The sequence below is a fragment of the Sus scrofa genome, chromosome 3 (assembly GCF_054392235.1).
Source record: "Sus scrofa isolate SSC_HxYL_T2T_F1_AM1 chromosome 3, Sscrofa_HxYL_maternal_Yorkshire_Landrace_v2.0, whole genome shotgun sequence".
Lineage (NCBI taxonomy): Eukaryota > Metazoa > Chordata > Mammalia > Artiodactyla > Suidae > Sus > Sus scrofa.
Genome location: NC_139385.1, coordinates 106244879 through 106268528, shown reverse-complemented (window position 1 = coordinate 106268528; position 23650 = coordinate 106244879). Strand labels below are relative to the sequence as shown.

The 23650-nt window shown below is 49.3% G+C and overlaps 2 protein-coding genes across 4 annotated transcripts in view; one reads left to right on the top strand and one right to left on the bottom strand.

The window, feature by feature from the left end:
• Window positions 1–5436: 5436 nt before the first annotated feature.
• ATP6V1E2 (ATPase H+ transporting V1 subunit E2) overlaps window positions 5437–23650 on the bottom strand; it is a 61908-nt gene continuing 43694 nt past the window's right edge. The window contains exons 3-4 of one of the 3 annotated variants that reach the window (XR_002342727.2): window positions 9878–9969; window positions 5437–5510 (exon numbers count right to left, since the gene is read on the bottom strand). The gene's annotated coding sequence lies outside the window, so the exon portion shown is untranslated. Of the gene's footprint in view, window positions 5511–5925; window positions 6502–9877; window positions 9970–15424; window positions 17894–23650 lie in introns of those variants that run through there. The other 2 variants (XR_002342726.2, XR_002342731.2) reach the window with 2 other exon arrangements.
• Window positions 13131–18398, top strand: TMEM247 (transmembrane protein 247). The gene is made up of 3 exons (XM_003125170.7): window positions 13131–13330; window positions 14040–14387; window positions 17504–18398. The coding sequence occupies exons 1-3, from the start codon at window positions 13214–13216 to the stop codon at window positions 17810–17812; spliced, it is 774 nt and encodes a 257-aa protein (XP_003125218.3). The 5' UTR covers window positions 13131–13213; the 3' UTR covers window positions 17813–18398.

The following is a 23650-nucleotide window of genomic DNA, read 5'->3' as shown; positions in this document are numbered from 1 at the left end:
AGGCAGGGAAGGTTCAAGTAAAGCATTTTTTTCAATTGTGTTTTCTATTGGAATATAGTTGATTTGTGATGTTGGGTTCATTTCAGGTGTACAACACAGTGACTCAGTTATACGTATACATCCATCCGTCCTTTTTCAGAGTCTTTCCCCTTACAGATTATTACTGAATATTGAGTAGAGTTCCCTGTGTTACATTATAGGTCCTTGTTGATTATCTATTTTATATGTAATGGTGTGTATATGTTAATCCCCAAACTCCTAAGTTATCCCTCCCCCTCCACCTCTCCCCCCTGGTGAGGTCTGTGGGTCTGTTTCTGTTTTGTAAATAAGTTCATTTGTATCTGTGTTTTTAGATTCCACGTAGATGTGCTATCGTATTTGTGTTTGTCTTAATTCACTTAGTAGGATAATCTCTAGGTCCATCCATGTTGCTGCAAATAGCATTCTTTCATGGCTGAGTCATATTCCAAGGATCAAGTAAGCCTTATAGAACTGAAAACCCCCACCACTTCCCACTCCGTAGCAGCCAAAAATATCATTGGCAGAACCCTGGTCACTGGGAACCAGGGAGGATCTAGAGAAGGGGGCGAGGCGAAGGGTTATGGGGTCTTGGGAAGATGATTTGTGGGAGCTGCAGTCCACGAGTGAGCAACAGACAGTGAGTCCAGTGGCCAAGAGGAAGCAAAGCACCAGACATTGGAGTAAAAGAAACCTCGGGATTTGGATCCCAGCTTTGCTACTTGACAGCTGTGTGACGGGGGCAAACCACTTAGCTTCTCTGAGCCGCAGTTTCTTCACCCATAAATAGGGGCAATGGTAACAATTCCTGCCGAGGAGAGTTAAATTAGACAATGCCTGTGGAGCCCTAGCCCGGGCCCTAACGCATGCAGGTGACTGGTGATGGTGGCCCCCAGGCCTGAGGCCACGGCCCTGGTGTGGTTCTTCCGTGGAGCTCTATGTCCGCCTGTTTCCAGAAATACTCCTACCTCCCAGGCATCTTCCAAATAGCGCTGCCACACCTCATGATACAAACTCATGCTAAAACCTGATGAGCTGTTTAGCTGGTCCTCCCGTATTTTTAGTGGCGAAATCTGGCAACCTCACTTCCAACCCCATGTTGGGGAGATGACCCGACGTCATAGCCAAGGGAGATAACAGAAGGAATGCTACTAATGATCCCAGCGTTCCTAAAGCAAGTCCCCTGTGAGTCCTGTTGGAAATTAGCTCTAAGGGCAAGAAACACAGAGCACACCAGGGAAAATGAGTCAGATCAAATCTGCGCATTAAACAGGCTCCTTCATGGCTAGACCTTTATGGTGCAAACTGGGGGTGTCTAGTGGGGGCGGGGTGGAGGGGATGGGAACGGGGTGCAGGCGACGAGCATGTGGTCTGAGGTGCTTCCCAAGAGTGTATCTGGTCTTGGAATCTCGATCTTTGCATGTGTTCCTTAGGCCTGGCTTCCTAGGGCATGCTGCTCTGGGGTAGCACCTGAAAGCAAAATTACATGGAAAAATCCTCTAGGAGTTCCTGCTGTGGCACAGAGGGTTCAGAATCAGACTGCAGCAGCTGGGGTTGGCAGAGGTGCGGGTTCCATCCCTGGCCTCGCACAGTGCATTAAGGATCCAGCGCTACCACGAGTGTGGCATAGGTTGCAGCTGCTTCTCGGATTCAATCCCTGGCCCAGGAACTTTCATATGCCATGGGTGCAACCATTAAAAAAAAAAAAAATTCCTATAAACCACAGGTGAGACACAGGAGCTGACCCAGTCCCTGTTAGAAGGACCCATTTTTGATCCTGCCAGCAGTGTAAGCAGCCTCTTAACCAGCAGAGATAGCACAGCCATGGCCCACATGTGGGTCCTTAGGGAAGCTCCCACGTCACATGCTGGGATTTTAAGTTGACGGGGTGTTGTCATCTTGTGACACAATGAGGGGTTCTGAGAAACCATCCCCAAACTCCCAGTCATCTCTGTCATTATCCTGCTCCTGCACCTACAATTCCATCACCAATGGTTCAGGTGCAAATAAGCCTGGGAAGAATGGCTGGTTAGGCCACCCTCGGCCACCATCACATGGTGTGAGTCAGTAGATGGGACCCCTTTCAGGTGGCAGCTCCAGTGGCACCTTTGTTTCCATGGCTGGGACGTTATTCTATGGCTCAAAGCAGGTGCACGAGCTGCAGAGGGAAGCAGGCCTGAGCTGTCAGAGCGGAGCCAGGTCCTGCTTGGGCTGCCAGAGAACAAACACGAGCTCCGCTCTTTTAGACTCTGCCAAGCCCAGACCTTACCCGGAATCCTGTAAAAATCCAAACACGGGCCTGAAATGAGAGCCGTACATGCACAGCTAGAGGCCTTCAATCCTTTCCCACAGGTTCAGCTCCCCCTGGAGATTTCCATCCATCCAGAGGCTCCTGGTCACTGCAGGAGTACATAGCACTCACAGGCACCGGTCAGGCTCAGGGCCAGACCTGCTCTAAGTAGCCCCGGCTCTGGACACCAAGCCACCTGTTGCCCCAGGTCCAAGGCCTGAGTGTTAGTCTTGCCCTGTCCCCTAATTTCCTAAGCCCAGATGCTGATTCCCTGCCAGCTCCACCCCTCCTAGGGTCTCCATTGTCTTCCTGTCATTCCACTTCAGGGACCATAGCCCTGCAGCCCTTCACCCCTGCAAGGGTTGAAGGCTGTACCTCAGGACCCAGGACAAAGCCACATGCTTGCTGTCACAGCTCTCCTAGCCTCCTGCCTGCTGGGACGGCAGCCGGCTATTTACCAATAGAGGTCCTGAGGTTTAGCAATGCCCCCCCCCTTATGGCTCCTTCCATTGCTGGTCTCACTCCCGTAGTTCTGTCTGCACTCAGCTGATGAGTATTCCTGTTTATGACATATTCCCCCCCCCACAGTCTCCTCCCGGGAACACAGACCCCACAAGCCAGTTCTGCCAAGTTGGGTTGCCACCAGGGACTCTTTGGAGCTGGAATCCCTCCTGGAGGTCTCGTGGATTTAGCTCTTCTGGCATGACCTGGTAATTCTGCAAACGACCGGGAGCAAGAACCTTTGGAAAAACTCCTGGGCTGAGAGCTGCCCAGTAAGGACAAGCTGGGCCACAAGAGGGCAGTGTTGGCCAACAGCTGCTTCGCAGAAGTCCCATTGCCCTCCGGTTGTAGCCGCAGAAAGGAAGATGAATATAAGTCCTTTTTACAGGAATATGTTTATTTTATGTTAACTTGCATGAAATGGGAAAAAAAAAAGTGTCCGATGAAACATTCAAGGAGGCTTTTTTGAGGGCGACTTCAGCATTGTCACAGGAGAAAACTTCCATTATCTTGGAAGGCCAGCTCCGGGGCGTGTCTAACAGCAGATGCACCACCAGGCTCCATACCCACCAGGTGTAAGGTGGGAACAAGGATACCAGGCTTGTATGATCAGGGCAGGCTGCATGGCCCTAGTTTTTACATGCAGAAGCTGCACCCCTAGGGGGTTCCAATGACTTGACAAGGTCTTGGCTAAGCTAATGGCAGAGCTTGGCCTGGGACCCCAGGACCCCAATCCTGGGAGCAGAACATTTTTCACTGCACCCTGCTGCACCCTTCCTCTGACCCCAAAGGAGTTAATCAAAAGTTGCTCCTGGAGTTCCCATTGTGGCTCAATGGTTAACCAATCCGACTAGGAACCATGAGGTTGTGGGTTCGATCCCTGGCCTTGCTCAGTGAGTTAAGGATCCGGGGTTGCTGCAGGCTGTGGTATAGGTCGCAGATTCAGCTCAGATCCCGCTTTTCTGTGGCTCTGGTGTGGGCTGGCAGCTACAGCTCTGATTGGACTCCTAGCCTGGGAACCTCCATATGCCACGGGAGCGGCCCAAGAAATGGCAAAAAGACAAGAAAAAAAAAAAGTTGAGAGACCCTGGGGCCCAGGCTGGAGGGGCCTCATGCCCCCTTCCAGCTCTGAATAATGAAAATCTGGAATTTCGACTTATGCCGGCTCTTCATTGGAGTATTCCTGCCATGAGGTGCTCCCACTGGTTAGAGCATAAGAGTACCTGCATTCGGGCTTCACCACAGGAGGCTCTGCTTTAACAAGCCTGGTATCTAAATGGCCATTGGATTTACAGACATTCTAGACCGGGGGAAAGCAGCTTTGTGAAAGGAGGCACAAAATTCCTTTAAGTAGCAAAGTTCCCACACCCATCACCCTACTTCCCAAACATTTAAAATAGGGTTAAACTCACAAAACTTAATTTACACTCAACTTTGTGGGACTCCCTCTGCTGCTAGTTCCCCCTCATCGGAGTAGAGGGATCAAAGAAAGAAAGCGGGCAGAAGTGAGGCCTCTGGTTCTGTTTGGAAGGTATAAGGACATAAAGGAGAAGGTGTAGCTCCTTGACCGTCTGCTCTGCCTGCCTGTGTCACATTCGCAAGCAGGAAGGGAGCCACAGCCTGACCAGGGCCATCGGCTGCACAGACCCTTTACTGGCACCTGCTGTGAGCAGGCAGTTGCCCTGCCCTCATCCTCCACTAGGGGGAGGACGAAACACGCACCAGATCATTGAACACAAAGCAGCCAGAGAGACACAAAGCACAGTTTCACAGGGGGTGGTAGCTGGGTTGGGCCCTAAAGGCTGGAGGGACTTTCATGGATGGGGCTAAAGAAGAGAGGATTCTGGAGTTCCCGTGGTGGCGAAGCAGAAACAAATCTGACTAGGAACCATGAGGTTGCAGGTTCGATCCCTGACCTTGCTCAGTGGGTTAAGGATCCGGCACTGCCGTGAGCTGTGGTGCAGGTCGCAGACGTGGTTCGAATCTGGCATTGCTGTGGCCCTGGCGTAGGCTGGCAGCTACAGTTCCGATTAAACCCCTAGCCTGGGAACCTCCACATGCCACAGGTGTGGCCCTAAAAGGAGAAAAAGACAATTTAAAAAAAGAAGAAGAGAGCGTTTTGTAGCCTGAGAAAACTGCCAGCAAAAAATGTTAGTAAGGCAGGAGAGCTAGGGAACATCAAGAAGCATTCTCTCTCTCCCGATAGATTACATGTGCTGCACAGGTAAGAACTAACTACATATGATGATCCTTGATGCTCTCCTCCTCGGTACCTAGCACAGGGTCATGAACCTGGAAGAGGCTTGTGAAAAATTGTTTGGGGCAAATTTCTTAAAAAGTCAGGAGCTTCCCCCAGGGCATTAATGCAGGCATGTTGAAAGGAAACTGAAGTCCTAGTACATGAATGTGGTGTCAGTTATCAATTTATTTCCTCTCAGCTGTAAATCCACCCTTAATTACCCAGCTCCTGATACTGAAGCAAAACCTCATAAGCATTTCCCCTGCCAGCCCATGATATTAAGTTTTGTCAGTAGAGGGCGCTGGAGAGCCATCAGAGGAAGAAGAGGCTGCTTTTTCATTTTTTCTTACTCCCACAAAGCTGGGCTGGCACACAAGGTGGTACTCACCTCCAGAGAGTTTCAGGGGCTTCAGGTTTTGTTCGTCCCAACAAGTTCCCCAGCTGAGGTTCTCCAGTGACTTCCTGGAAAGTTTAACACCATCTTCTAGGCAGCTTCTGGGTGAGTTTTGTTGGCACCCCAGTGGACAGCGTCCTGCTTGCCAGTCTAGATCTGCTTGACCTTGACCTCAGCGAACTTTTACACATTCAGTGGCTCCATCGCCACCCTCTCTAATGAGACCTGAATTGCAGCCTCTAGGGGGCACCTCTCCCAAATTCATTCCATTTTTATTTAGAGTTCTCTTTACCCCTAAGGAGCCAATCCTCTGTCACTAGTTAATGGTTCTACCTTCCTTGTTGGAATTACTGTATGGTTTCTGTCTCCTGATGAGACCCCAACTAATTCAACACTCATACACATGCTGTTGGGCTGCACCCCACGGCCTGCAAGCCTTCTTGTTGCCCAGCCTGGAGACCAAAGAGGGAGCCTGGAAAGAGCAACAGTTTAATGGTTTCTTGGTTTATTTACAGGGGAAGGGGACCCAAAGGAGGGGATTACCATTTATAGAGGGAATTGATGTCAGGTTGGCTCATCCATTACCAGGGAAACAAGCAGCTGGGGCACATCCCTCTCAACCTCTTCGGTTACCAACCAACATGAGGGCAGATGTTTCCTTTAATGAACTAGAAGGTGGAGCTAGATTAGAACAATCACTAGCTGGGGCAGGGGGCAAGCACACTGGCAGTTACTGATTAAGTTTCATGATTAAGAGGGCTGGGTAGTCACGTGAGAAGGGCACAGGCAAAGCAGGGACTGGTTGGGCAGGGGCGGTAAAGGAGCAAGAGGACAGCTCCTGAGTGACCTGGACATCCACACGCCTTCACACACGTCCCTACATATGCCCAGGAAGGGCTGTGCTCAAGCAGCCCTCCTCAGTCGGATTTCCCCCCAAAATCCCTGAGCACGTAGGTCACTGCTTCCTCTTGAACATCCACTCTACGAGCCAGGGTTCAGTCAGGAAAACAGAAACTGTTGTGGTCTGTGCAGGCGGGTCAGAAAGAAGAATTTTCCAGCCTAGCGAGGTGATGAAGAAGAAGAGTTTATTGAGATAAGAAACACTGCTAGCACAGTGGGCCAACTTCCTGGTGATGCGAGAGAGCCCATCCGACCCCCTCCACCCCGGGCAGGGTGCATGGTGGTGTCTGTTTTTACAGCCCAGGGTAAGAGGAGAGGTCTTAGGATACATCTGCTGACCTGCTGATTGGATGGGGTAAGAGGGGTCTTAGGATACACTTGCTGGTGGGTTGGGGGTATATGAGGGCCCTGGAGGGGCAAGGTGAGGAGTGGACCACATACCTTTCTTAGGAGAGGGCAGGAAGGAGAGGCCAGCTTGCTCGAGGTGGGGGAGGGAGCATTACAATGAGATAGGTGGGGTAATTCTTGTCTTGGCCAGAGGCTTTGAGTTCTAGCTCCTTGAAGCCCCCCCAAAAAACCACTTTCAGTATTTCCAACAGGAAGGGCTTTAATACAGGGACTTGGGTGTTTAAGTCCTGGCTTTACCTGATCCTAACTGTGTCACTATAGGCAGGTGACTTACCCTTTCTGAAACTCACTTGCACTTCTAGGAAGATAGGGATAATAGCAGTACCTAACTCACATGATTGCTCTGAAAAACTACATAAAATAATCCATGGAAAAATCCCCAATATCTGGGACATGGTCTGTGCCCAGTAATTGTGCAATGGTTGATGTTACTATTTTAATCCTCTCAATGCTCCAGCACACCTGAGCTGAAGTGTCTCAAAGTCACAGCAGGCTGTAGCTGAGGCAGCCAGGAAGGAAGAAGACATTACAGCATTAAGACATCTGTCCCAGGAGTTCCCGTCATGGCACAGCAGAAACGAACCCGACTAGGAATGACTAGGAACCATGAGGCTGGGGGTTCGATCCCTGGCCTTGCTCAGTGGGTTAAGGATCCGACGTTGCCGTGAGCTGTGGTGTAGGTTGCAGACGCAGCTCGGATCTGGCGAATTGCTGTGGCTGTGGCGTAGGCCGGCAGCTATAGCTCCAATTTGACCCCTAGCCTGGGAACCTCCATATGCCAAGAGTGCGGCCCTAAGAAGACAAAAGACAAAACAAAACAAACAAAAAAAGATATATGTCCCTAGTTGAAGTAATGACAACCCCAGACTGGAGAGGGTGCGTAGAGGAAATGACCCAGAGGCTTAAAGACGTCTTCCTGTCCTCAGTTAGAACAAATTATACAGCCTAAACTCCCTTCATCTATCTTGAGCGAAACTCTCTCTTCCAGACGCCTTTTTAAAAATTTAATTGAAAATGTAACATATGCACATTTTTTAATTTTTTTAATTTTTATAAGATTTATTTTTTTTTTAGGGGCCACGCCCGTGGCATATGGAAATTCCCAGGCTAGGGGTTGGTTTGGAGCTGCAGCTACTGGCCTACACCACAGCCACAGCACCATGGCATCTGAGCTGCCTCTGCAACCTACACCACAGCTCACAGCAACGCCAGATCCTTGACCGACTGAGCAGGGCCAGGGATCGAACCCGCGTCCTCGTGGTTACTAGTCAGGCTCATTAACTGCTGAGCCACGATGGGAATTCCTATGCACATTTTTTTTTAAAGTCAAAGAGTACAAAATGTTACACACAGTTAAGAATGTCTCCTGCCTACCCTAACCCTTCCACTCTCCCACCTCAGAGAGAGCCATCACGAGCAAGTTTTTTATGTGTCTTTCCAGACAGATACCACTATACCATATATTTTTATATTTTTTGGCTGTGCCCACAGCATACAAAAGTTCCTGGGCCAGGGATCAAACCTGTGCCACAGCAGCGACCCAAGATGCTGCAGTGACAGCACCAGATCTTTGACCCACTAAGCCACCAGGGAACTCCTGTTTTCACAACTTAATACATATGTGAGCACTGCTTTTGCTTTTTGCATTGAATAATATATCCTGAAGAGCATGCCATATTTGTGCTAATGCATCTACCTTATTTGGTTTCTTTTTTCTTTAGTCTTAGTCTTCTCAAAATCTGTGTGGTAGTCTTGATGTGGATACATCACTAACCAGATCCCTTCTGGTGGAAATTCAACTTTTTTTGCAGTCTTTTGCTACTATAAACAATGTCACAATAAACATCTACATACATATTTCTTGCCTTTTTTGAGACAGAAAATCATCTGACCTCATAGAGGTGGAGCCCCAAAGACCATCCTTATGGTCTAGTATAAAGTCATCGGGGAAGGAGACAGAGAGCCTGCCTGCTTTCCAGTCCGAGCTCAACCACTAATGTCCTTTGCACTCAGAAGCCATTCACTTCATCTCTCTGTGTGACTCAGGTTCCTTGCTTGTCAGGAAGCAATAATTACACCTGCCTTCAATTGCCTCATAGGGCATTCTGAGAATCTGATGAGATAATGGACACGAAAGTTGTGCTGTGCTAATACACAAGTCTCTCATCTGGTTACGTGCCAAACCTACGATTGATGTGTCGCTCCATGAACATGCCCATCAACCTTCAGCATGGTGCCTGCTGCCCCCAGAGCCCCTTCTAAGGGAAACCCAGGAGTTCCTGCTGTGGCACAGCAGGTTAAGGATCTGGTGTTGCCCCAGCTGTGGTGTAGGTTGCAGCTGCAGCTCGGATTCAATCCCTGGCCCGGGAATTTCCACAGGCCACAGATGGGACCAAACACAACCATAATCATAAGGGAAACGGACCCCTACCCACAGCTCCTGCTTAGGAACAACCCAAGGCTGCTGTAGGCTATGCAATAGGTCCCTGCCTCCCTGTCCCCCCACTGAGCCCAGCAGGGCACCTTCCGAATCCACGGGCTGCCCAGTGGCTAGCAGGAAAAGTGCTACCCAAATAGAGACAAAGCAGGCCACTCTCATTCCTGCCTTTGAAAAAGTCAACTAGGAAATCATGATGGCTAAGGTAGCTAGGACACACACAACAGTGAACACAAAGAGAGAGGCTAAGCAGTCAGGGCTATGAAGGGTTATTAGAAGTTCAGGCTATGAATAAACTGAAATTGGGAGGAAGCAGAAACCATGCATACATTAAAGCTACAAGGGAGGGAAAAGTGAGAACGGATGTTGGTTAAAGTGAGAGGGCAGAGAGAAGCAGAAACATCAGAGCCAGCCAAATAACAATGACAAAGCATGTGAAGTGGTCCCAGCTCTGGCTGTTGAATGCAGCACAGTCCCCGGCTGAGTTCCTTGGAGAAGGGGGCACATGTGATCCTGTCTCCCCTGCTCCCTCAAGTGGCTTTTTACTCTAACCTCCCTTCCCTGGGCTCAGTGGAGGAGGGGAGACACTTTTAGTGTTGCTAGGAATGCCAAACCAACCCAAGGCTCATGACAGCTATCTCCTTAGCTTCCTGCAGAGTCCCCCAAAGGGCAGGTGTGTGCAGATCTTACCTGGGGACAGGGGAACCAGAGTCCTAGATTCCATTTTGCTTCGGAATGTACTGCTTTGCTTAACAAATTAATGCAGTTTCACGGAGGTCACCCTTCCAGGCAGAGGGCAGGGGTGGAGAAGGGCAGAGAGCAGAAATGGAGAGACAAATGGGTAATAGGTATCAGTCGAGACTTTACTCATGTGGATCCTTCCTTCTTGCCCACATCCCACTGGCCCTTCATGTCACCTCTTCTATCAAACCATCCCCAGTTGTTCCAACCACAGCAGCACCAACCTTCTTAATTACAATAGGAGATTGTGTTATGGCCCCAACTCTTCACACTGCCCCACATCCACACTTTTTACCCTATGTCTTTGCAGTCCCCCCCACTAAAGGAACGGAGTACATGTCCCCATCCTTTGGTTTTGAGTTTGGCCATGTGACCACCTTATGCTATTAACCAAAGTCGAAGCCAGCAGCCTAAGATGGAAACAGTAGTGTGCCAGTTCCAAGGCCTCTTGTGCTTCTTTCATTGCCATGAATAGAGCCCGCCCAGGCTGGGCTCCTGTTCCCAAGAAGAAGAACAGGGACGCGTGAAATGAAGCTGCCTTGGCCAAGCCCTGGAGATGAGCCCATCTAGATCAGTCAACTCTTAGATGTCTGAGCGAAATAAACATTTATTGTTATTTGCCACTAAGATTTTATGGTCATCTGACATACAGCTGATATGACTATTCATACCACTTATTATGCATCTTAGTGCTTGGTGATTTTTAATAGCAGCTCATTATTTGGTCATATGTAATCGGTTGGGGGGGCAGGTCTCTCCTAGCTAAGATCATCAGATTTAGCAAATAAAAAACACTGAATCCCCAGTGAAACTTCAATTTCAGATAAATAATGAATTTTTTAGTATGTGTGTCCCATGCAATTTTTACAATGTATTTATACTAAAAATTATTTATCTAAAATTCAAACTTAACTGAGCACCCTTTATAGATATAGATATAGACATATAGATACAGATGTCTAGATATATTTGCCCAGCAATCCTACTTCTGGTGCTTGAGGCGTGCTTGAGGTGGGATCAACATCTTACACAATAGCTGGGAGACAGTCCCTGTGGTCACCATCATAATTCTGGGAGAGGAAAGCCATGGTCCAGTTAGAGATTTGCAAGGAGGCAGATCTTGAGCCTTTTCTTCGCTCCAGTGACAAATCCCCTTGTAACAAGGATGACAGTGGTTACCATCTACTTCGCCCCTGGATAGGCAGGTCCTGGGCAAACACACTGTCTGAGTTTTACATCAGTACTGCAGCGCAGGGGGTAGTCCATCCTTATTCTCATTTACAAACGAGTACCCTGAGCAGCAGCAGGTAAGGTAACTTCTCCCTGGACACACAGCTGGAGAGTAGCAAAGCTAGAATTCAAATGTAGCCTTTTCTCTTTCCATATGTAACCCTGCCTCCAACTACCAAACATGGTTTTTGTGGGGTTTTGGGGAGGGTTTTTTGTCATTTCCACAAAACTGAAGACAACAAAGTATACTGCCCAGCCCCCAATCTCTTTACTGGTCCCACTCAATCCATCCTATGAATAATTGAGTTTGTATTAGTTTGCTAGGACCCACAACATAACAAAGGACCACACATGGGGTGGCTTAAACAACAGAAGTTTATTGTCTCACAGTTCTGGAGGCTACATGTCTGAGATCAAGGTGTCAGCCAGGTTGGTTCCTTCTGAAGGCTGTGAGGGAAGGATCTGTTCCAGGCCTATGATGGTTAATTTTATGAGTCAACTTGACTAGGCCCTGGGATGCCCATATATATATATATATATATATATATATATATATATATATGGTTAAACATCATTTCTGAGTATGTCTGTGAGAATGATTCTGGAAGAGACTAGCATTTGAACTGGTGGACTGAGGAAAGCTGATGGCCCTATGGTAGCATGGACAGGCATCTTATTTTATCCTTTGAAGGCCTGAATGGAACGAAAGGTGGAGGCAGGTGAATTGATTCTCTCTGCCTCACTGTCTGAGCTGAGGTACTGGTCTTCTCCCAGCCGTGGGCTGGGACGTACCCCAGCAGCACTCCTGGTGATTAGGCCTTCAGACTCTGATTGGAATTGATACCTTCAGTTATCCTGGGTCTCCCACTTGCAGACAGAAGCTCATGTCACTTCTCAGCCTCCATAATCACATGAGCCAACTCCTTCTAAGTTCTGTTCGAACTTATGATAAGGTCCAGCTCCTACTGGTTCTCTGGAGAACCCTGACTAACACAAGGCCTCTCTCCTTCGTCTTTAGATGGCCATCTTCTCCCTCATCTTCATATCATCTCCTTCTGTGCATGCCTGTAGCAAATTCCCTCCTATAAGGACAGCCGCCATATTGGATTAGGACCCACCCTAATGACCTCATTTAACGTAATCCCTTCTAGGAAGACCCTATCTCTAAATAAAGGCAGAATCCAAGGTACTGGGGGTTAAGACTTCAACATATGGATTTGGGGGGTGGGAGACATAATTTAGCCTGTGAGCTGAACAGGGGTTTGCGGAGCTAATTGTGACTCATCTCAATACAGTCTGGGTTCACTCCACCATAAAAAAGAACAAAATAATGCCATTTGCAGCAACATGGAATTAGACTCTCATCCTAAGTGAAGTCAGAAAGAGAAAGACAAATACCATATGATATCACACATACCTGGACTCTAATATACGGCACAAATGAAACTTTTCCACAGAAAAGAAATTCATGGACATGGAGAACAGAAGGTGGAGGAGAAGGAAGTGGGAAGGACCGGGAATTTAGGGTTAATAGATGCAAACTATTGCCTTTGGAATGGATAAGCAATGGGATCCTGCTGTATAGCACTGGGAACTATGTCTGGTCACTTGTGATGGAGCATGATAATGGGAGACAAAAGAATGTATACATGTATGTGTGACTGGGTCCCCTGGCTGTGCAGTGGAAAATTGACAGAACATTGTAAATCAACTCTAATGGAAAAAATAAAAATCATAAAAAAAATCAATACAGTCTGAGTTTTAAAAAGGGACTCAGAGGAATGGATTTCAAATCATGGAATTCTAGACCTCAAGGGGTGGAATTCCAGTTTTCAGAGAAGCCCCTAGGGCTGGCAAAGGCCCATCCTGTTTTCAATGACAGCACCTAAAAGGGTGTCACTCTCTGCCAAAGGGGCCCTAGCAACTGGTAGAATGTGGGTTATTATGAGGACAGAGGATTGTGATGGCGGCTGGGCTGTGGAATCTGGCGAGGCCAAATGGTAGAGCCTCAAAAGTCGTCCTTTGGCCACAACCGGCAGCACTGTGGTTTTCTGGATGGCAACAGAGGACAGGGAGATGATGGAAGGCGGGGGGGCCGGAGAAAGCTGCCCAACCTTTCCCAAGATGGTGCCTGATGACCCCATGTCTGAAGGGAAGGCAAGGGCTTCTTTGGTAAGGAGGAGGCCTCATCTCACTGTCCCAGCCTGTCCCAGCCTGTCCCAGCAGGGGGAGGAAGAGCCCGGGACGCCATGACACAGGGGCTGAGTGTTGGGAGATTCCAGAGAGCTGCTAAGAAGAGCAGTCAGGTGCACCCCATCCTACACTGGCACTCAGCTGTGACCCTTCATTAAACTGCGAAGTCACTTAAGTTGGCTTTGGTCTCCCCCCACACACCTCTCCTGGGAGGCTCTTCCCTCCTCCTGCAGATGGGACCAGGCCCCTCCTTAGCCCTATGGTTGGTCCCCATAACTTAGGTTATCTCAGCGAAGACCCTAAGTTTCTTCCTCCCTCTGCAGCCCCCAGAGGACTGGGTGTCTAAGTGGTCCCAAAGTAGAGGGAGGGGTGGACAGGTTACCTCCAGGGGCGATTTGAAGATCACCAGGAACACAGACTTCTACTCACCTCCCCAAGGCCCCCACTTGCAACTTCAGGGTGCCATCCCTCTGTGTTAGTTTGCCCTCTCCTTCTGAAGACTCAGGTCCTGATAACGTGAGGTCCACTTCTAGTAAGAACTCAGGCTAGATGCTTACAGTCCATAACATTCCTTCAAGCACCCGAAGGCACTGTGCCTGGGGCTGCGAGGAGTTGCGGGGGTGAGGGGAGAGCAGCGAGCCACAGCCTTGTACTGACTTCTGGACTCCCACCTCCTTCCCTGCCCCAGGAGGCAGAGTCCCCAAAGCCAGACTCCTCCTACGACTACCTGGAGGAGATGGAATCTTGTGAGGACGGAGACTGCCCAGGGCCACCTAAGTCACCGTCCTCCAAGGCCGGCCCGGCCCCCACCAAGGGCCAGGCGGGCGACGGACCCGAACTCTCAGAGCTGCCCCCGGCCCCAGCCACGCCGGCCCCGGGGACTCCAGGGCCCCAGCGCAGCGGCGAGATGGAGCTGGAGAAGGTGCGCATGGAATTCGAGCTCACGCGGCTCAAGTACCTGCATGAGGAGAACGAGCGCCAGCGGCAGCACGAGGAAGTGATGGAGCAGCTGCACCAGCAGGCCACGCCCCGCCTGGTAGGTGACAGGTCCCGCCCCCGGAAGTGAAAGGTGTCTGGCCCTGGGGGGTGAGGGGGACCCATCCCAGACTTGCCCAGGGAACCCATCTTACCTGCTTCAGGGCAGCATCCCGGAAGCCCCCACTGCAGGCTGGCCAGTGGGTTTTGATAGACCCTCTGTCCCTGACTAGGGCTGCCTCTGCTCTGCTGGATCACACTGCCTTACTGTCAACTAAAACTTAGACATCTTTTGGCAAGAAATGAACCACTCTCCCCTAATCTAAATGGGGATAAGAAAGCCTGCTTGTGATTAAACGGGACGTGAAGTGCTTAGCACTGTGGCGGAGCCATCATAAGCACTAAATAATAAACAATGTTCTTGTTTAAAGCAGTGCTGTCTGGGTTTTAAAATGAGACAGTCCTGGGTTAAAATCCTGGCTCTACCATATATAAATTGTGTGATGCTGGGCAAGTTACTGATCCTCTCTGAGTCTCAGTTTGCTCATCTATAAGGTAATAGCTACCTCATAGGGTCATTGTGAACATTAAATGAAAGAATGCATGAGGCGCTCTGCAGCGAGCCTGGCACGTTGAGGTAAGCACTCAATAAATGTGAGCTATTACCATTTTTATGTACTCATGCAACTTACTTCTTGACCCAAATGCAACAGCTTACGTTCATCGCTTTTCAATTTTATCAGGATGTAATGTATTTGCTCCGCTTCCCAGCTCTGAGTCATCCTCAGTTCTGAGAAATCTGCCTTGTCTTTATCCAAGTCATCGCTATAATTGTTGAGGAGGATATGACCTAAAGTAAATACTACTAAATCTCCCTAAGGTTAGCAATGTTCCATTAATCAGCACCCTTGAGTTACATCTTCTCTAGCTCACGTTTCTCTACTTTGTTCAGAAAACTGTCCTGAGACAACGCTGTCAGTTTCCCAGAATTAAGATATTACACGATTTCCCCAATTGTCTGGTCCATTTTTTAGGAAAATTGGGTTGGTTCTGCATGATTTGTTCTCAATGAACACAAGCTGGCTTCTTAACAGTTACCTTTTTTTTTTTTTTTTTTTTTTTTTTTTCCCCCACACAATACCTGCTTTTTAGTTTGGTAATGTTTCTCCTCGCTGGAGGAGATAGAAATCCTTGGTGCATAGTCCTATCTGCTTTCTGTCTTCTGGTTCAAGGAATAGACCACTGAAAGTGTTTTCAAAAAGTCTAGAAGTTTTCACAAGTGCATGTTTTGTTATCAAAATCATAAACATCTGGAGTTCCCATCGTGGCGCAGTGGTTAACAAATCCGACTAGGAACCATGAGGTTGAGGGTTCCATCCCTGGCCTCACTCAGTGGGTTAAGGACCCGGCATTGCCGTGAGCTGTGGTGTAGGTTGCAGGCATGGCTCAGATCCCGCATTGCTGTGGCTATGGTGTAGGCCAGTGGCTACAGCTCCAATTAGACCCCTAGCCTGGGAACCTCCATATGTCGCGGGAGTGGCCCTAGAAAAGGCAAAAAGACCAAAAAAAAAAAAAATCATAAATATCAGCCATTAGCATGCAGACCACAAACAGTGACAGAAAGTCCATGGACCCAGAGCCATACCGGGTCTGCAGAGAAACATCAGCTCTGTCCAGCCTCTAGTCCCACCAGAACCCTGGATTTCTTCTTCTGGTCTTCTACCTGCCTTGCTATTCATTTTAGAGGTAGCATCATTGGAGCCCTTTTCTGCCCGGCTGGGTTTTTTGTTGCCCTTGCGTTTTATGTAGTTGGTTCAAAATTGTGCCCCAAACCCCAGTCTTTAACAATACTTTACAAAAGTGTTTTACCTCCTGGGCATTTAGTTAGAGGTGACTGGGTTTTTAAGTTCCCCACCTCTCTTTCTGGGTGGGTGGGTAGAGGCAAGAAAAATTATATTGAAAAATACCTCCTACAGCACTGAAGGTACAGGACAGAGAGCCGCCCTCAGACCCAGATCTCTGTGTCCCCTTGGCCTCACCATCATCTGCCAGTGAGAGAATATTGCAAATAAATATGCACAGATGTCTTTTGCTGCAGGAGGTTTTCCCACAAGCTGACAGGATCAACCTGTTCTTTACCTCAAACTTGTTTTTAAAAGGACTTTCCTGGTTTTTTTCCTTAATTACAGAATGTTTTTATAACATTTTGAGCAGAATAAACAGAACCTAGCAAAACAGTGGTTAAAGAGCTATAAAATGGTTTCCAAAAAAAAAAGAGAGAGAGAAATACTTCTATGAATATGTTTCTAGCTAGTTTAGGGCATCACAATTCCTGCCATCCATCTGCTTACCAAAAAAAAAGTGGGGTATGAGTTTAAAAGATATTATAAAGAAGGGACCATGGGTCATGCCTTCTTAACTACAGATCAAAATAGTTATATCAGCTTTTAGCCTACTTATATGTTGATGCTTTCTACAGTTAAAATGGGGGGTCTGTTAGATCTTAATTGTATAGATTCTGGAAAAGAGCAGCACATAGGCAGAATCAGCCAGACAGCTCAAGCTCCCTCCCCCCACACCCAAGACCCCAAGGGTTTGTGGAGGGGTGGGTGCCCATCGCCCATTTTTGACTACCCGTCCACAGGAGGAGAGACCAAACCTTGGGCTGAAGGACCACTGCCTGACCGTGTGTGACATGTGCCAGGATTCGGAGGGTTAGACACAGTCATTTGTGCCCAAGGGACACCCCCTCCTTCTGCCACCATCCAGAAGACAAGGTTGAGTGTCAGGGATGACTGTCCAGAGAACACGCCCAAGACCCAGCGTCCAGACCTGGGCATCTCAGAGTAGAAGCGAGACTGCCCGCATGGGGGTCTCAGAGGCTGCGTGGAGCCTACAGAGGAAGGAAGGTGGGCTCAGGAGGGCTGAGACCAGCCTCAAGAAGTCAGAGCTCCCGAGTGCCCTCTCTGTGCCAGCAACCTTGCCTGGCAATGTTCACTTCTTGTCTCACGCTTCCTCCTCATCTTGGGAGGTGGGTACCATTACCCTCTCCTTAGGTGAGGCAGACAAGCTGCCCAAGGTCACGTTCAGAAAGGGGCGAGAGCAGGAGGGACGCCCCGGTCTGCCAGGTGCTCCAGCCCTGGTTTTGCCAGCTCCGCTCTCTTCTCTCCCCCACAGTTCTCGGGAGGCCTCCAGGACCTCCTGCTCCCCCAGAACCAGTTCGCCATGTTCCTGTACTGCTTCATCTTTATACACATCATCTATGTCACCAAGGAGATGATCTTCTTCCTCTTCTCCAAGCACTACCTGTTCTGCATCGCGGCCATTCTGCTCTGTTTGATTAAAGCTTTATGGTCATACCTCCAGGTGCCTTCGCTCTCTCCGTCACTGGGCACCACCCTCTCCCCCATCAGAACCTGCTGTCAGGAAAGGCTTGCTGCCACCCATCTACACCTTCGTGTGAAGAAACGTGGCCAGGCGTTGTAGTAAGCCTGAGTTCTCAGGGCGGGCAAAGGTGCTTTCCTTCTCGAGAGATGGATTTCAGAAGGTAGCAGGTTAGGGAGGTATCTGTAGGGAGAAGGGGTTTAGAAAGCCTTTCCAGCATCCCAGAAATCACACTGTGACCAGGCTGACTTGGGATCCCCCACATCTACTCACTTTCAGAGATCTTCCCTGAGGCGTGGGGAGCAGTGGTAGGCTTGGGGGGTATGCCCCCCCCCAAAGATGTCCACGTCTCAATCCCCAGAGCCTGTGACTATGTTACCTTCCGTGGTAAAAGAGACTTTGAGATTAAATTAAGGGCCCCGAAATGAAGAGACGACCCTGGATCATCCAGATGACCACAATGTAATGACAAGGGTCCTTATAAGAGGGAGGCAGGAGGGTGAGAGGCAGAGAAGCAGCAGAGGCTGGAAGGATGCAGAGCTATGAGTCAGGGAAAGCAGGTGGCCTGCACAAGTTAGAAGAGGCAAGGTAACGGGTTCTTTCTAGAGCCACCAGAATAATGCAGCCCTGCCAAATCCATTTTAAACTTCTGCCCTCCAGAACTGTAAGAGAATAAATTTGAGTTGTTTGAAGCCACTGCATTTGTAATCATTAATTACAGCAGCAACACTAATATGGGAAACTAACACAGGTGCCAAGACTCAGCAAGCTCTTTCCAGCTTTGCAGCCATGTCAAGATGGCATCACCAGGCCATTGGCAAGGGTCCATTTGGCCCTGGGCCTGAGTAGGACTGCACACAGTCCATCGTGCGGGTTGGAGCCTGCCCTCAGCAACATGCAATTCAAGAAGAGAGATGCTGAAGCTCTAGGGAGCTCAGCGCAGGCCTGTCGGATACCCTGATCACCAAGCAGCGCCTGGGGGAGCCAGGGTGGCGAAATCTGGGCATACTCCCTGGGACTTTGGGAAGGAGGAACTGATGGTCTGATTGGGCCCAGAGCAAGGCAGCAATGCTGCCCTCATGAAAAAGGAGGAGAAGGAGAAAAAAACACCCAAACAGGCCATACAGCTCAACCCTCAAATCACACACACACACACACACACACACACACACACACACACACACACACAAATAAACAGTTGTCTACCATAGAGATATACACAGACCTCCAGATAAACAGGCAGCAACAACCAAAAGGAGTGAACTTTGGACAGTAGAGGGCTCACTGGAGGGACCACAGGCGGCTGCCCAGAGTGTACAACAAGGGAAGGGGGTTCAATTCCCCCCTACCCCCCCAGACCAGCTCCTGACCCCTCCTCTCACACACCCCTCCCCCAGCAGGTTGTCACCCGCCCCTCCCAGGAAGGATGACTAGCAAGGGAGGCTTTAGGGATAACGCCACACACCGAATGAGGCTGGAAACAGCCATGCGATCAATCAAGTCTGTATTGACCCCTCCGCTTCCTGGACCTGAGGCTCTGCTTTAAGAGGAACAAAAGAACAAAAGAAAACCCTTCTGTCCTGTTGGGCTCCCTGAGTGATGCTGAGTACAAACACAGGAAAAGAGAAGACCACCCTGGGATCCCATGTCAGTACCCATTATCATGCCATTTGGGGCCACGGTGACTTCACATTTTCCAGTTCAATGCACCCATCCCCATTTATAGCTACATGTGACAGGTATTTACTCAGAAGTAATAAAACTGTCATTTCTCATTAAGCTTTCAATGATAGAATTTGTTTGCTATGGGTCATTTCTCAAAATCATCTCATTTGATCTGGGTTTCTGGGGTAGGATTGAGACAATAGATCAGGACATCAAAAAGATTAAAGCCCAGATGTTTAATTTGCTAGAGGAAACAGAAGTGAAAGTTTAAAAAAAAAAAAAAAGAAAGAAAAAGAAAGAAAAGAAAAAGAGGTGTTTCCATCATGGCTCAGCGGTTCAGGTTCAATCCCTGGCCTCGCTCAGTAGGTTGAGGATCCAGTGTTGCTGTGAGCTGTGGTGTAGATTGCAGATGCAGCTCAGATCCAGCATTGCTGTGGCTATGGTATAGGCCAGCGGCTACAGCTCCTATTGGACCCCTAACCTGGGAATCCTCCATGTGCCACGGGTGCGGCCCTAAAAAGACAGAAAGACCAAAGAAAAAAAAGTGCTATAAGGCCATTTACTTCATCATCCTGTAGCCAGGTAAACCTGAATTGAAATAAACCCATTTTCCTTACAAATCTTCAGAGAAAGACTTAATAAACTCAGTTAAGCTAGCATCTCATCTCACCCTCTTAGCAATGAGTATGAAGTCTCCCCTCTGTCTCGCCTCCCTACGACTAGCGCCAGTAGCCTCAGATCTGCCCTCGGCAAGAATGACCAGAGCTCCTAGTCACTGCCCAAACTTGGTAGAGGCCTCCCTATTCAAAGGCAAAGCAGAAAATCAGAAGGAAGGGAGGGACAGAAGTGGAGAAATAGGAAAACGGCACAGCTAGGGTTACCGAGCAGGCAACGAGTCAACACACAAGCCCTTCCAGGGCTTGGCTCCAACATGTCAGGCATTCGGCTACATGCTGCATGGAGGCCTGGAGGTAGACAAATCCATTAGCCCCATTTCACTGATGAGGACACCGAGGCTCAGAGAGCTGAAGTGACAACCTCAAGACCATCTTAGATCTCAGGTCTGACTCTGAAGCACATGATCTTTCAGGACCACCACGTTCCCCAAAGCCTGCCTTGGGGGGATCTCACCGCCTCGCTGGGGAGATGAGGCTCACACGCACTGAAGTATAAAGATGCTCTGGGGCACACAGACCCCAGTGACGAAGGACAGCAAAGAGGGAGAGGTGCCCTAAGCCCAGGGTGATGGGAAGACTTCTCAAAAGAGCAGCCCACCAGGGCACGTCAGCCTGGGACAGGGAGAAAGAAGGAGGGAGAACTCACCCAAATGTTAACGCTGGGTGGGGACGGATAATCTATACTCAGGAGAAGAAGCAGGCTCATCCTTGCTCCAGTCGATGGTAACAGGCCTGGAAAGTTGATTTGGGACCAAATTTTACAGTCTGGAGTTTAGTCTGAGGAATATGCACTTGATGCCTTGGGAAATAAGGAATCCCCGAAGACGGGTGGGGGAGAGAGTGAGCGTCCTCCAAAAGGGGGGGGGGAATCCTCTCCCCTCCCCTCTCCTGGGAACCCTGTTCTTGCCTTGACCTTCTCGTCCAATCCAGGAGCTTTCTTTCTAAGGTCTTAGTGTGTGAAGATCACATTCAGCTGTTAAATGTTTTGTTCAAAACAAAACAAAGAAACAGCCACAGTGGCTTAACCCAAGAGCGGGTTCTGTTTCTCATATACTGAGAAGTCCCATGCAAGGCAGTCCATGACGGTGAAACTGGCCTAGGAAGTCATAAAGAACACAGGCTTATTTTTGTTCCACCGTCCTTAACACATGGCTTTTATCTTCCTCACCCCGTGGCTTTCTGCCTCATATTCTCAAGACAGCTGCTGCAGCTCAGCAGGGGCCGGGGAGGGGGGGCACCTGTTCAAAGCTCTTCAGAAAGATCCACCGGGAGACCTCTGCTTACATCTCATGGGTCAGACTGGTTGTGCTGCGGCTCCCAACTTCAGGACATCTGAGGTGTGATAAGTTTTTTGCCAGGGCACGATTGCAGGCTTGAGCAAAATTAAGATTCTGCTAGCGTGGGTGAGGGGAAGGAGAGGAATGGATATGGAAAAAAGCATGTAACAGTGTCTACTGTGCCCTGCTTTCTTAAGCTCAGGTCCCACTGCCTCCCTGCCCCAGTGCTGAGCCAGCAGCCTGGTCCAGGTTGAGATAAACTGCGTGGAGCACAGCTGGAGTCACGCTGGGCCTGGCCCACTGCTGCACCTCTACCTTAAGGTATTGCCCACAGAGCACAGCAGGAAGGTCACGGTTCTCTCCGGACACACACGACAGGAGGAGTTCTGCCTTCACCCTCCTGACCTCTGCCTGAGGCCCCAGGATGTTACACAACCAGGGCCGAAGTCTTGCCTGGGGACATAGAAGGGCCGGCCCCGCTGTGCTGGGCGCCCTCAGCAAAGTCACCAGCAAGAGGCAAGTCTGCCCCAAGAGTACCCTCCCCTCCTGAGTCCCAGAGCCCTGTGCATGCCCGCCCGCATCCTCCACATGAGCCCTCTCCACCCCAAGATGCTGAAGACTGAGAGTCTAACAAATCCTCCAGGTTACACTCAGCTCTAGCCCAAACAATTAAGCACGAATTAATTAAGCATGTTTCTAGCAGGCTTGGGAAGAGAAAGAAGAATCTTTCCTGTTTCCCAAATGGAATCACATGGGGTGCAACCCTGAGTCCAAGGACAAAGCTCCAGTCCTAGAAACACCGCCTCGGAGATCTAGGAGGGAAGGGGGACAGGGGTTCCCAAGGCCTCTTCCCTGCCAGCTGGACTTCTAATCCCACTTTAGCAGGTGACTGAAAGCAAGACAGTTAAGCTTTCTAGGTTTCATCTGGGGGACCTGCAAATTACCTAGACTCTCAGTTTTTTGTTTTTTTTTTTTTTCAAAGGGGTGGGGGGCGGTGAGGGGGAGACTGGGATCAAAGCCCAGGATCTGATTTCAGAAATTCTGACTAATTGATCTGAGATGACGGGGTCCAAGGAGTTTGTTAACCTGAAAAGTGCCCCAGTTGATCATAAGGTTTCGGCTTCATTACAAAACCTAAATCCTTGCTACTCTACATATGATCTGAGGACCAACAGCCCAGGTATCACAGAAATGCAGCATCCAGGTCCCACCCCAGACCCATGGATCAGATGCATTTTTGACAATATCTGCAGTGACTCACAGGCACGTGAAAGCCTGTGACACACTGCTCTAGGTGATGTGACTTGACTCAAGCTATGCTCTGCTGTGAAGACAGTGCACTTGGCCTGGAGGGTCTTGGGGATGGGGGTGGATGTGGAGGCAAGGTATGAAAGTGGGGAGAGAGGATAACCAGGCGTGGAGTCCCCACCAGTGCTATGGGAGACCCCATATCAGCAGGTGCAGGCCAGGGGCAGTGTGGCTGCCATCCTCCCTCCTTGCTCTTGGTTTTTGATGTTTTTTTGTTTTTTGTCTTTTTAGGGCCTCACCCACAGCATATGGAGATTGCCAGGCTTGGGGTCAAATCCAAGCTGTAGCTGCCATCCTACACCACATCCACAACAACGTCAGATCCGAGCCGTGTCTGCGACGTACACCACAGCTCACGGCAACGCCAGATCCTTAACCCACTGAGTGAGGCCAGGGATCGAACCTGCGTCCTCATGGATACTAGTCAGGTTCATTAACTGCTGAGCCACAACAGGAACTCCCTCCCTCCTTGTTCTTCACCAGTCCTTGCTCTGGGCTTCGAAGCAACCAAAGGATTTTTTCCATCACTCCGTGACTCACGAAAAACGTCCAGAACCCCCCCCAGGCCTGTCTTTGCCTCTGTCCCTTTTATGATATGGCTCCTTTGTGTGTAGCTTGGGGGAAAATCTTGCGACCATACCTTCATTCATTATTTAAAGGTTGCCACTATTCTTTCAGGAAGGTTAAGCATGATTAAAAGATGGGATTTTTTTTTCCACAGGGCATAACAGAAACGCTAGGGCTCCGGCATTTTTAAGCTGTTTTGGCCAAGCCTTGTTGCATAATTTAAAGTCTGTGACTTATTTAGATTTCATTAGCCAGAGGAGCAGCAGCTGCAGGTTCATTAGTCAGTATTTATTAAGCTCCCTCAGAGGGCTTGGTCCGCTCTTAAGAGCAAAGTGGAGGAACAGCTTTGGACTTGCAAATTTCCTCTGCTTAAGTAGAAGGGGATCACAGATGCAAGGTGGGCCTTTTTGTTCCTCAAGAACAAAGGAGTGGGGAGTTCCCTTGTG